Source organism: Pleurodeles waltl, chromosome 1_2 (genome assembly GCF_031143425.1).
Source record: "Pleurodeles waltl isolate 20211129_DDA chromosome 1_2, aPleWal1.hap1.20221129, whole genome shotgun sequence".
In the NCBI taxonomy this organism is placed as follows: Eukaryota; Metazoa; Chordata; class Amphibia; order Caudata; family Salamandridae; genus Pleurodeles; species Pleurodeles waltl.
Window position 1 is genome coordinate 1026090094 of NC_090437.1, and position 14858 is coordinate 1026104951.

Consider the following 14858-nt stretch of genomic DNA (forward strand, 5'->3'; position numbering starts at 1 on the left):
CTTTCTGCATCCCAAATTGCGACTTGCAATTTTGCGAGTCACAGGGACTTGCAAATTTGCAAGTCGCAATTTGGGAAGTTGCTACATCTGGCCCCTGATGCCTAGTGAATAAGATATACCCTTATAAGTCTATTATAAGTGAAACTATTACTTTTCACCTTAAGCTCGTTTGAACTGTGAGTGATGTAAGCTATGTATGCTATGCCATGAAGGATATCATACAGCAACAAATAGTGAATTTTAATCTTTTTTTACGGCCCACTGACTGTTCTACGACTAGAGGTGACTATTCAAAAGTCCTAGCGCTTGCATCTGATGAATATCAACCAATTTTTAATTTCAGATAGGACTCACATTGTTCACATGTAGATATCTGCTGAGGTACTCTGTCTACAAACATGTATGTATGTATGTATGTATGTATGTATGTATATATGTATGTATGTATTGGGTATTTATATAGCACAAACCTAGCCTAAAGGCAGCAAAGCACTGTACAAAGTCAAAGGCAAGACGTGATAGGAGGGGCAGCTGGGAGAGGACAGTCAATACACTTTGATATAGTGTCCTTTTAAGAGGTGGGTCTTCAACGCTTTCCTAAACTGGAACAGTATTGGGGCGGTCCTGATTGATACAGGGAAAATTCTGAGTAAATATATGGAAAAGGCCTGCTGCCTGGGTTTTCTTTTTCACACTTCTAAGGGCCTGACTGAGAGTTTGCTAGAGGGGTTACTCCATTATAAAATGACGGATATCCCATCCATCTTATTCCAAGTGCATTATATCCTATGGCACTGGTGATAAAGAAGACAGGATATCTGTCACATGGTGAGCTAAATCAGGTCCATAGTCTGCTATCTGCTGGTGTCCTAGCTGCCGGTGTGCAGCAAACCACCAGTGATATGAGTTTATTGGCAAGATATGCAGGGGGCTGGTGGTAATGGCTTTGTAAAAAACAGCTGCTTTTGAAGCTGCTGCAGGCTGGCAAAGGGAGCCAATGTAGTTCTATCAGGATGGGGATGATGTGATCATATTTTATTTAGGACCCGGATGAGATGTGATGAGGTGTGTAGGGTGACCTTATTGGGTGCCACTGTATAGTCTATGAAGTCATTTAGTAGGGCATTACCACCATCTAGGTGCAAGATTATGGGGGCCTGAACAGCAGTTCTGACATCTCTTTCTGGAAGAACAAGTTTTACTTTCTTTATAAGAGACGGCTGGTACCAGACTGTCTTTTTTGGCAATATGCTCCTTGAGGCTGTGGCTGGTGTCTAGGGTGAATGCAAGAAATGTGGTATTAGGTGAAAGTTCAGGTAGGAAGCTGTCAAGGTTCATGCCATCAAGACACATTTGTATGGTTTCTTGTTTGCTGTTCTTTGCACATAACATGAATCTGCATAGTTGGGTTGAGCTTCAGGCAGGCACTCAACATTTAGGTCTGGATGACGTGCAAGTGGTGTTTAAGGCACTGGATGTCTGAAGCACAGGAGACTTTCAAGCAAAGTTGTGGGTCATCATCATATTGATGAATCTTGATGTTGATGAACACGATGAATCAAGGTTGGTCACTGTTGCGCCATGATGAAGGGTACTTCCACTATGTGACAAATTAAATTTTTTATTTACAAAGTTCTTCATTATGCCCGTCAAATCTCCAAAATAACCATGACCATATATGCACACAATTTCATTTGTCTACAATTTGTCTCTACTGAAATAGACTTTCTGAACTGGAATTTCATTACATACTTAAAGGCGCTTTCCCTACAATGTAGAATACTTACTATTATTATCTACAACAGGGGCATCTAACCTTTTCTGTAATAAGAGCTGCTTATGTTCAGTAAAACTCATCAAGAGCTACTAAAGTTTTTAGTGTTGTAATAGTGTTTGCATCATTCAAGGTTACATTAGTGGCAATAATTTGCATGGGTAGTACCAGCAATCACTTCAGTGCATCCGACATGGTTGCCAGCAGTGATGTAATAAAAAGCTTTGTCCACATGAAATGCCTCTACATGGGTAATACATAACATATGTAAAACGTCTCTCCAGTGTCACATAATTTATCACTCAAATATCAGCATTATATATATATTTTAGAAATGCAGCCATTTATATTAAAATAACAGCTTATGAGTTCTGAAAATCACATTTTCATCTCAAATAAATAATATCGGTTTTGGTATATGTATATTAATTCAGCAAAGCAAAAGCTTCTAATTTAAACGGCTGGGCTACACTCAGGAGAGCTACATCGAGGTAGCTGGAGAGCTACCAGTAGTTCACAAGCTACTCGTTGGAGAAGGCTGATCTACAAGGAATGCCAAACAACTATAAAAAAAATACAGATGTAAAAATACAAGGAAGATGCAACCAAATTTGGAAGCCACCATGGCAACAGTGAACCTGTGCTCCACAAAAGTATGTTATATTTCGGCTAAACATCTTAGGAAATTCCATGGATGTAACCTTCTCTACATCTCTAAATTGCTCTCATTGTGAAAGTTCAGCTAGCTAAGTGTCAACTGTTGCAACTTGTGGCCTGAATGCCAGTAAGCCCAATGCCAAGTTTGTCCTAATAAAATGGAGTTGGATAAAAACAGTGATATCTACAGTGCTTCAAGGATGCAATCATCAGACGGTAAGCATTAAAATAGGATTTTGATTGTATTACTGTTAATACTAAGGGACACTAAGGGATGAAACACTGATTAGACAGTTGTCTGTATTCTACATACATGCATGTGATGAACTGTACCCTCAAATATATCCTTATCATGCCTGGAAAGTTACTAATGAAAAGATATATATAAAGCGGTGACTGCTATCACTTACCAAGCACAGGAACTTTGCGAGATGTTTGAAGGTTATAAATCAGCAAGTTGCCCTTAGATGTTCCAACAGCAAGCAAAGACCCAGCTTTCGACCAAAGCAAGAAAGACATCAGATCTCTGTAAAAAAAAAAAAAAAAACATTATGAATTATATCACTTTTTATTAAACCTTTTAAGAGGTATAAACACCTATTTTGTAAGTACTTACAATAGTAAAAAAAAAAATTGTAGCAATTGAACATAAAACTTTGAGTCTGGTGGAATGAACTGAGTATTTCAACAATTGCTAAATAATATTATTGACTTCAACAATATAACCTTTTACCTGGAATGGCTGAGGACATGTATACCATTTTGGTAGTTAAAAATATTTTTTACAAAGCTCATCAGCGACAAAGGCAAAACCAAGGGCTGCATTGGGGCATATACAGTAATCTAAAACACTGCCATGCAGGAAACCAATGCTGCATTGATATGAAAGATTTTAATAAAAGACAAACTTGAAAACACAAGGCACATCTTTGGCTAAAATCAGAGCTTGCGCAACCAACTGGGTAAAGACCAAACCCTCTCTTCTGCACATCTATCCTCAGGGAATGTTATGCATGACAGATGCCCCAGTTTTCAAAGACTGGGGGACATCCTCATAAACTGAACTCTGTCCCTGCAGTTTGTTCTCTCATGCATAGTCTAAGCAGGTAAAACTGTAATTAGACAAGTTCTTATAAGAAATCACCTTCTTTCTCGAGGTCCCTACACCAACGCAGTAGTGGCCTCTTTTCATCATTATTTAGTGGGTTTTCCCTGTTTAACCTACAGTTTACCCCTTATATTTATACCAATAATATTGGCAGCTGTTGTGCACTTCTAAAGCTTGTAACCTGTATGTTCTATTAGCATACCTTTTCCTCTACACATACATTCAGTCCACCTTTCAGGTTAAAACTAAAAATGACTTGGTAGTTGCTTGGACAGCCATTGGAGTGAAAAGGAGAGAGGAGAGCCAGAAAAAAGAGCTCTCTGCAGCTAATGGTAGAAAAATACAAACAAGCAAAGGCAAAGCCAATAGGTCTCGCTTTCGCGAGAATTAGAGCTATTGGCGTTGTAAATGACAATGTCTTTTACCAATGTGTTATGGGGTGGATGCATTTGGTGTGGAGTGGAAATATGTGGGTTGGATTGGAATTGTGTGGTGTGGAATTGTGTGGAATGAATGTGTGTAATCTCAAACACTGTTAATTTACTCTAGGTAGCATTTCAAGCCATCTTTTTTATTTGCCCACCATAACATCTCAGATCAGACCCAGCCATATGCAAATCAGCCTTGGTCCTGCACCACTAGGAATATTCCATGTTGAACTGCCAAGCCAGATCCTCTTTGAACTGGAGCATAAGCAACTCAAGGCTGGTTTTGGCCTAATTTGACCTCTTCAGGCGTGGGTTCCACCTCACTAAAGAGGAACAAGTAGGCCCAAACTGTACTTGGGTTAGTTGTGTTCTGCTTCAGAGAAGATATGGCTTAGCAGTTCAGCTGGATTGTTCCTTTGGGAGCAGGACTACATGATTAGGTATTATCTGAGGTGGGATGGTGGACCAAAGAACAATGGATTGAGATGCGCCTGAGTAATTATCAGTGGCTGACATTAATTTAAGAATTCCATCCATCGCTTTTGTATTGTTCTTTGCTAATGGCTGAGAGGCAGAAACATACCTGCTACTAATGGGACAATAAGGAAGGGGAGACATCTGAGAGAAGCATTCTGAAACTAATAAACTGTATTACTGCAATGAGTGGTCAGAAAGTGAGACACCCCAAAATTACTGAGAGTTAGGTGACTGATTACAGAAATGTATGCAACCAGAAATAGGAGAGACAGCCTGTGACAAATAGGGAGTGAGATGCATCTCTGAAACGTATGGAGAATGGAAAAACCATACCTCCAGCTAAAGGTTACAGCATTATCACAGCAGGCAATGTTGAGTGGGCAAGGATGTCTCCTGAAACTGATGAAGAGGAAGACAATGAAAGCTGTGATGGAAAGATGCACAGAGATGTATAGGGATAGGGATAGGGAGACATATAGGCATGCTTGGAATGAATGGGAACAGACACTTCTCTGAAATTAAGGGAGAATAATAGAACAAGACATCTATGTAATAAGGATGGAAAGAAACATCCCAATCCAGTGTTCAAGTATGGTCACAGCTCTGCAACAAATGAAGTGCAAAAGTGGCTTGGCTACAACCAATATGAAGGGAGTAATAGATCCATATTACCAATACAGAATTGTACAGATATCTCTAGTCCTGGTGGGAAGAGGGACAATCAGACATGGAGGTAATAAGTGGGAGAAAGATACATGGTATTTTGACGATGAGTTAAGGTCCAATGCTTAAATGACAAAAATAATAATAAAATCTAGGTACCAGGCCTCAAAGATTTTCTTAGGCATTTTCTTAGGCAAGCCGAATCCTGGGGCTGCCGAATACACCAACACTTACAAGTGCTGATTCTACCTCAAACTTCTTTCTTTTGACACCCTACACTTCCTGTCTCTTTACCTCACTCTTGCTTGGTCTTTTCCATCCCTGCGTTCTACCCTTGTGGTTGCTTTCCTATCTTTCCTTTCCTCTTTCTTACTCCCTTTTAGTATCTTGCTCTGGGTCAAAGTATGACAATGAAAAATATGTCCAAAAATGAACATCGGAGTCTACCACCTGCAACCACCGGCACAAACTATGCACAGAGAAAAAACATTCTACAAAAGTGGGTCCATGGGTACAAGGCCACTCAAAGATTTAAAAAAGAAGAGAAAGGCAGAACAAGAAACTAGTGTGGAAAAGATTAAAACGGGTTTAAAATGCAAAGTAATGATTAACACTTCATATGTGTAATTGTTCATACCAAATCACTTTTCTCTGCAGTCCTATTCTCATTTTGTATGAACACAATTTACATATTGCTGCATCCTGGAATAAATGGTGCTATGCATATGAAGCAACATGTTCTAAAGTCCACATGGAGACCATATACTAGAGATCAAATGCTAACCTACTGTAACCTATTTGTCTCAGTATTAGCTACAATGAAACAAATGAGAACTTAGAGCATCATTTAGAGATTGGAGGAGAAAACGTTCTACTGTCAATTGACACGGCTTCAACCACACCAAAACTACTGGGTCCTTTTCCTTATTTAGAAGTGGGGGAAGCGCTACGTTTCCAACACTGGTGGTGCCCAACAGACCAAGCACAACATGTAGTACACTAGGCCCACCCTATTTGATACAAGTCTTCCAAAATAATTTTTCTTATTGGGGACACCCATGCAAGGCATATCAGATGAGAGGAGTTAAAATGATCAAAGGTCTCCTCACACAGGGAGAAACATTCCTGCACCTCAGGACCACTGATTTGTTGCTCTGAAGAAACAACACACCCCCCCACGATTCTGGAGGACTGTTTCTGAAATAGAAAAATATATTTACACCAACCTCTGTGACAAAGTAGGTGTGAGGTTGTGGGTGGGATGGGCAGAGGCTAGGCATAAATTCATTTATGGAGGACTCTCCTATGTACAAACATCATCGTCTTTGCGCTGTCTAAAACAATAGTGCTCCCTTACCTCCTGTATTATTTTTTCTCTATTTCTCTTGGGAAAGTTTTACAAGATTTGGACTCTATGCTTAGGGATCAGGGAGTGCAGAATTATTAGGCAAGTTGTATTTTTGAGGATTAATTTTATTATTGAACAACAACCATGTTCTCAATGAACCCAAAAAACTCATTAATATCAAAGCTGAATATTTTTGGAAGTAGTTTTTAGTTTGTTTTTAGTTTTAGCTATGTTAGGGGGATATCTGTGTGTGCAGGTGACTATTACTGTGCATAATTATTAGGCAACTCAACAAAAAAAAATATATACTCATTTCAATTATTTATTATTACCAGTGAAACCAATATAACATCTCAACATTCACAAATATACATTTCTGACATTCAAAAACAAAACAAAAAAAAAATCAGTGACCAATATAGCCACCTTTCTTTGCAAGGACACTCAAAAGCCTGCCATCCATGGATTCTGTCAGTGTTTTGATCTGTTCACCATCAACATTGCGTGCAGCAGCAACCACAGCCTCCCAGACACTGTTCAGAGAGGTGTACTGTTTTCCCTCCTTGTAAATCTCACATTTGATGATGGACCACAGGTTCTCAATGGGGTTCAGATCAGGTGAACAAGGAGGCCATGTCATTAGATTTACTTCTTTTATATCCCTTTCTTGCCAGCCACGCTGTGGAGTACTTGGATGCGTGTGATGGAGCATTGTCCTGCATGAAAATCATGTTTTTCTTGAAGGATGCAGACTTCTTCCTGTACCACTGCTTGAAGAAGGTGTCTTCCAGGAACTGGCAGTAGGACTGGGAGTTGAGCTTGACTCCATCCTCAACCCGAAAAGGCCCCACAAGCTCATCTTTGATGATACCAGCCCAAACCAGTACTCCACCTCCACCTTGCTGGCGTCTGAGTCGGACTGGAGCTCTCTGCCCTTTACCAATCCAGCCACGGGCCCATCCATCTGGCCCATCAAGACTCACTCTCATTTCATCAGTCCATAAAACCTTAGAAAAAATCAGTCTTGAGATATTTCTTGGCCCAGTCTTGACGTTTCAGCTTGTGTGTCTTGTTCAGTGGTGGTCGTCTTTCAGCCTTTCTTACCTTGGCCATGTCTCGGAGTATTGCACACCTTGTGCTTTTGGGCACTCCAGTGATGTTGCAGCTCTGAAATATGGCCAAACTGGTGGCAAGTGGCATCGTGGCAGCTGCACGCTTGACTTTTCTCAGTTCATGGGCAGTTATTTTGCGCCTTGGTTTTTCCACACGCTTCTTGCGACCCTGTTGACTATTTTGAATGAAACGCTTGATTGTTCGATGATCACGCTTCAGAAGCTTTGCAATTTTAAGAGTGCTGCATCCCTCTGCAAGATATCTCACTATTTTTGACTTTTCTGAGCCTGTCAAGTCCTTCTTTTGACCCATTTTGCCAAAGGAAAGGAAGTTGCCTAATAATTATGCACACCTGATATAGGGTGTTGATGTCATTAGACCACACCCCTTCTCATTACAGAGATGCACATCACCTAATATGCTTAATTGGTAGTAGGCTTTCGAGCCTATACAGCTTGGAGTAAGACAACATGCATAAAGAGGATGATGTGGTCAAAATACTCATTTGCCTAATAATTCTGCACTCCCTGTATTATGGTGTAACGGTTGCCACAGGATTGCATTAACCAAACTGCATCTCTTTTTACAAAATTCTTTAACATGCATCGGGAGAGGAGGCTCAACCCCGTAATAAAGTTTATAACGACCATCTATTTTTGACTAACATAAACATTTGCTTTTTCACAAATTCACACCTACAGAAAACCAAGATACACCCTCCATTAACACCCAAATAAGATTACATCTAAACTTAACCACGCACTTGATTCATTTCCACAATAAATGTATGCAATTGATTCTTTGCCACACTTTAACTCTCTTACCTCATGCCACTGTCCAACTGACTAGTTTTGCTTGTGTTGGGATCCCACAGGTAAATACAATTCGTTTTGTCAGCAATAATTGCAAGGGTGTCTCCATCTTTGTCCCAGTCCATGCCAAAACAGATTCTAAAAAAGGACAAAGCATCAGCAGAGACGAGAAAATAAGTATTGTGTGTTGCAATATGTCTACAAACTAAACACTGACAGGTATAAAAAGAAGTTAAAAGCTGAAAGAGACATACTTTAGGGTTTTTAATCTTTCTATTGATATTTGCTTCAAGTAACCCAAACTTGATAATGTTTTGATTCTGCCAAATTTAAGATCCACACATAAACAAAAAGATGATTTAACTCAGATAAATATACCAATGGTGACTTCAGGTGAAATTGTAAAATTCAAGCAAAATTGGGCTGAGCATCGGTCTCCATACACAAGTCAGATTCCAGTAAAGATTATCATTCAATTGATGCCAAGTTAAGGCCAACTAATTCCAGTTTTAAACCACAGAAAGTGCTGATGCAGTGATGTCAGTTTTTTGGGCAGAGTCATGGAATGTGCTGAGGTCAGTGACCTCTGCGAGGGGGGGGGGAAATAAGTGAAGGAGACCCATGGCTTAACTCCACAAAGGGTGAAAGAGAGGACTATGGCTCTTGAAAGAGGTGCACTGGATGGCACTGCAGACAAGAACCTCACAGGAACCTCAGAGACATTCACTCTGGAGGTGAAGGTGATTTTGGGGTGGAAATCTCCGACAGGCAGGATGGAGGTCTGCACCAGGATACAGAAGCATGATGTGAAAGAAAGTGGGGTCAGAGCATGATGCAACTACATTCAAATAGTGGGCCTGCTTGAAAAATAACAAAGCATCACTACTGCTTTCACACTTAAACCCATTAGGCAACCAAGTGCTTAATTTCACCTGTGAAAGAAGCCAGCAACTAGTTCAGAAGAACAGATACATCCTCAAAGCTTTTCGAAATGGAAGCAGCTGATCTGTCAACTGTATCTGATCTGGCAGGCTGTTCCATAAATTACTCAGTTGAGTAGGATGAGATCTTTCTCCTGACCTGGTAAACATTATTTTGCCATTATGTGGTCAGCAGTTGTTTTACACTGGACCATAGTTCTCAACGTGTATTAAAGTAGAAATAGGTTTTCAGGTATTCTGGACCACTGCCAGAAACTGCCTTATGTGTCAAGGTAAGCACCTTGAACGTATTCCTGGCTAGCACTGTCAACCTATGCATGGTTTTTCATGCGTAAGTATTATGTTTAACAGGAAAAGACTAATCTTTGGCTTCAAAAGAGAGTTCTGCAAAACTTAAAGTTTGACAAAGTTCCTTTTTGTTGTCACTACCAATAGAGCATTAGAGCACTCTACGTTTGCGCCACTCATAGCTTTAGATACAACGGCTTTATTTATTTTATCTAGCAACAGTCTGGGACTACACAGCAAGAACAAGTTAATTACCTTCTGTAACGCTTTTTCTGGTGGATACAATAGCTACCTGTGGATTCCTCACCTTATGAATTCACCCATGCACCAGCATCCAACAGAAAATCTTCTTCCCAGCTCTCCACGTCGACGAGGACGTCACAATTGCACGGCTCCACGCGACTCCGTCTGAAGTCACTGTGACAATAAGAGGTCCTCGCCGGCGTGCTGACGTCAGTTTCACCCATTGTTTACATGCCTTTGAGGAGAACAGGTGAGAACCGACCCCACAATAACTCCAATAAATACATAAAACTACCATGATGCAATATAATCAAAACCATCATTTATATATACAGGAAAATACATAAATATATACATACACCTATACAACCACATATCTAAGTGTAACCAGACAGGCAACGGGGAGGCAGGTGGGACTGTGAGGAATCCACAGGTAGCTATTGTATCCACCAGAAAAAGCGTTACCGAAGGTAAGTAACTTGTTCTTCTGATGTATACAACTACCTGTAGATTAGTCACCTTATTATTAGAGTCCCAAAGCAGCACCTCACTCGGCGGTGGGATCCTGCCTGGTTACACCAAGAAGTCCTGCAATACAGATAGTGCAAAATGGCCTTCCCTCCTAACCTCCGAGTCCAAGCAGTAAAGCTTTGCGAAGGTGTGGAGGGACACCCAAGTTGCTGCCTTGCAAATGTCCACCACTGGAACCCCTCTTGCCAGGGCCGACGTAGCGGACTTAGCCCTGGTGGAATGGGCTCTGATACCCTCAGGGAGAACTTTCTTTGCCAACGAGTAGCAAATCTTGATACACAGAATGACCCACCTGGAGATTGTTCTTTTATGGACTGCTCTGCCCTTCCTCTGTCCAATATACCCCACGAACAGCTGGTCCTCCAGGCAAAAGTCTTTTGTCCTTTCAATAAAAAAAATAAGCTCCCTTTTAGGGTCCAAACGGTGGAGCCTCTCTTCCTCCTTCGAGGGGTGAGGAGGAGGGTAGAAAGATGGAATGGTAATGGTCTGCCCTGTATGAAAAGGAGTGACAAGTTATGGCAGGAAAGCCGCCCTGGTTTTCAACACCATTTTATCCGGGAAAAACAAGGTAAAGGGGTGTTTAACAGAAAGAGCTTGAAGCTCACTAACCCACCTAGCCGAGGTTATAGCAACGAGAAAAACTGTTTTAAGCACCAGAAACCTTAACGGGCAAGAGTGCATGGGCTCGAAAGGTGAGCCCATTAAAAAGGTTAAAACAAGATTTAGGTCCCACTGAGGTACATGAAAAGGAGTGGGAGGAAACCTATTAACTAAACCCTTTAAAAACCTAATCACAATAGGCGATTTAAACAATGAGGGCTGATCCGGTAGGCAAAGAAAGGCTGACAGAGCAGCCACATAACCCTTAACTGTAGCCACTGCACAACCCTTCTTTGCTAAATACAAAGCAAATAATACAATATTAGAAAGGTGGGCTTTCAAAGGATCAATTTGCTTTCATCCACACCAAGCCACGAATTTTGCCAGCATAAACGGTCTTAGTGGAGTGTCGCTTGGGCGATTAAATAACATCCACTACATCTAGTGGGAGAGAAAAGGAACTCAGGTTGCCCCATTCAATCTCCAGGCATGAAGGTGCAGGCTCTGGAGGTATGGGTGTAGAACCTGCCCCTACGACTGCGATAGGAGGTCTGCCCTGAGAGGGAGACGGAGCGGAGGGCACAGCGAGAGTTGGAGAATGTCTGCGTACCACACCCTTCTTGGCCTATCCGGGGCTATTAAAATGACCCGAGCCTGATCTTGGCGAATCTTTCTCAAAACCCGAGGAATCAAGGGTATGGGGGGAAATGTGTAAAGCAACTGGTTGCACCAAAAGTTCTGAAACGCATCCCCCAAAGCTCCTTGCGCCGGATACTGGAGGCTGCAGAATGACGGGCTGTGCGTGATCTCCCAAGTGGCAAACAGATCTATCACTGGAGAACCCCACATCTGAAAGATGTGCAGGACCAGATCCGGATGGAGACGTCACTCGTGATCGGCTGAAAAATGTCAACTGAGAGTGTCCGCACGAATGTTGAGCACTCCGGCCAGATGATTCGCTATCAAGCAAATCCGATGGTCCTGAAGCTAGGACCAGAGTCGCAGAGCTTCTCTGCAGAGAAGATATGACCCTACTCCTCCTGGCTTGTTTATATATCGCATTGCGGTAGTGTTGTCCGTCAGGACCTGAACTGACTAACCACGAAGGGATGGGAGGAAGGCCTTTAGAGCCAAACGTATCGCCTGCAATTCTAATCGATTTTTATGAAAAGTCTGTTCCACTGGATACCAACGACCCTTGATCTCCAGGTCCCCCAGTAGAGCACCCCACCCTAGAGTGGAAGCATCAGTCATGACCGTGGCCACTGGAGGCGGCAGTGAAAACGGCCTTCCTTGAGAAAGGTTGCCGTCCACAGCCCACCATCGTAACTCCGCTGAGCGTCTCTTGAGATCGTTATCGACTCCTCAAGATCTCCTTTGTGTTGACACCACTGCCTGCAGAGGCACCACTGGAGAGCCCTCCATGTGCCAACGTGCATGAGTGACCAACAGAATGCAAGAAGCGAACAGACCGAGCAGACGTAAGACCTTCAGGACTGGAACAACCGCTCCATTTTGAAACATTGGAATCAACGCCTGAATGTCCTGAATCCGCTGAGGCAGAGGATAGGCACGATTCAATGTTGTATCCAGTACTGCTCCTATAAACCGGAGGCGTTGAGAGGGCTCCAGGTGAGACTTGGGTACATTTATCGTAAAACGCAGACTGAACAACAACTGAGCTGTCATCTGCAAGTGACGCAACACAAGCTCTGGAGACTTGGCTTTGATCAACCAATCATCCGGGTAAGGTAATACTGATACCCCATTCCTTCTGAGACTTGCTGCTACCACTGCCATCACCTTCGTGAAGACTCAAGGTGCTGAAGTAAGATCAAACGGAAGGACCGCAAACTGATAGTGTTGCGACCCCACCACAAACCGGAGATACTTCCTGTGAGACTTGAGTATAGGGATATGAAAGTAAGCCTCCTGCAAATCGACAGACACTATCCAATCCTCTCTGTTCAACACCAGAAGTACCTGTGTCAACGTCAGCATCTTGATTTGTTCCTGTTTGAGGAACAAATTCAAAATCCTCAGGTCTAGAATTGGTCTCAAACAACCGTCCTTCTTGGGGATCAGGAAGTATCTTGAATATCAACCCTGACCCCTTTCTTGCTCTGGAACCAACTCCACCGCACCTTTTGACAATAGAATCTGAACCTCCTGCTCCAACAACAGGAGTATCTGTACATCCTGCAGCAGGTCAGGAACCATAGCCCTAGCGGAGACTATCAGGGCATGGACATAGCTACCGAGAACACAGGTAGCATTCGCAGCCTTGAGAGCCATGCTGAAAGAAGAGAATGTTTTCTTTGCGGATTGCTCCATCCTTTTGGAGTCCCTGTCCAACGCAATCACAGGGAAGGAGCCTGGAGCAGACCGTGTAGAACAAGAGGCCTGAACAACCAGACTCTCCGGGGTAGGTTTCGATAAAAACCCCAGATCACCAGGTGCCACTCTGTACCTTTGTGCTACTGATCTATTAACAGCAGGTGACGACACAGGCTTCCTCCAAAGCTCTAATATGGGCTCCGTAAGAGCATCGTTGAACAGAAGCAAAGGATCCACAGAAGTTGAAGGACTTCCGTCAAAATGTTTGTCTTAACCTCTGCAGCAGGCAATGGAAGTTCTAAAAAGTTTGCCGCCTTTCTAATCACCGTGTGAAAGGAGGCAGCCTCCTCCATGAACTCCCCCGGTGAAGACAGGTCCCATTCTGGGGAAGTGTCAACCCACTGGCCGAATCCAGCCCTTGATATTCTCCCAAAGGCTCCACAATCTCCCCCTCCACCAACAACTGCCTTTGGTACTCTTCCTCTTCTAAAAGTCTCAATGCCTTTCTAAGTGACCTCAGTCTGGCCTCTAACCTCGGCGTCGACATAGGATTGGCCGACGTCGATGACACTGGCTTCAACACTTGAAGACGCGGAACAGGAGAGGAAGGTTGGCTTCGGTCGAATACATAACTCGGATCTGGCACCAGAGAGGATCCCAACGGCGGCAAGGACACTTGTGGCTCCACCATTGGCGTAGACTGACGGGGCAATGAAATTGGCGCCATAGGCCTGGAAGGCGACATCATGGGAACCACGGGGCCTCGAGGCAACGTCATCAGTGTTGGTCCGGCACCCTCAGCCAGATAGAATGGCATAAACGGCGCCGCCTTGTATGTAGCAGGGGAGCCCAATGAAAACGCCAGCTAACCCGTGGGACCAGCCGGGACACCAGCAGGGGCCATAGCATTGAACATCGAGAACATGGCATTTAAAAATGCCGCCGGATCCACTCCCGGAAGGTAGGATACCACTGATCCCCATGTTGCACCGGTGCTTGCTGAACATCGGAATCCTGAGCAGCAGGTGAAAATCGAGGACTGTCCGGAGGTGCCACTACCTCGAAGACTGACGGCCCCGGAGAAGCCTCAGGGCTCTGAGGTTGTGGAGACACCCGTCGGACTCACCTCCCACATCGCCATCGAGATGGAGACCTTGATCTTGACCAGCTCCGAGCCAAATGACGCAGAGAGTCATGACGACACCGTTTCTTATGTCTCTTTGAAGAGGTATGGGAAGAGGATCTACGATGACTCCATTGCCCCTTCTTTGCCTTGACCAAAAAGAGTTTGGCCTATCTTTCCTTCAGAGCCTTGGGATTCATGGCCTGGCAGGAAACAAAACTCCTCAACGTCATGCTCAGAGCTCAGCCACCAAAGGCAATCGTCATGAGGGTTAGTAACCGACATGCGACCCCTGCACTCTCGACATGGCTTGCATCCCGACTTCCTAGGAGGAGACATTGTAACTAGAAACTGGATAGAAACTAGCAACAAGATGGAACATCGTCAACAGTAGCGAGAGCTAGGAGAAAACCGT

At 43.3% G+C, this 14858-nt stretch overlaps 1 protein-coding gene across 2 annotated transcripts in view; it reads right to left on the bottom strand.

Annotated features, from left to right (window-relative positions):
• The window catches only part of WDR19 (WD repeat domain 19), a 601305-nt gene that overhangs the window by 541704 nt on the left and 44743 nt on the right, over window positions 1–14858 (bottom strand). For both annotated transcript variants that reach the window (XM_069202086.1, XM_069202080.1), the window contains exons 4-5: window positions 8393–8518; window positions 2842–2957 (exon numbers count right to left, since the gene is read on the bottom strand). In XM_069202086.1, coding sequence (XP_069058187.1) covers window positions 2842–2957; window positions 8393–8518 — 242 coding nt within the window. The remainder of the gene's footprint in view (window positions 1–2841; window positions 2958–8392; window positions 8519–14858) is intronic.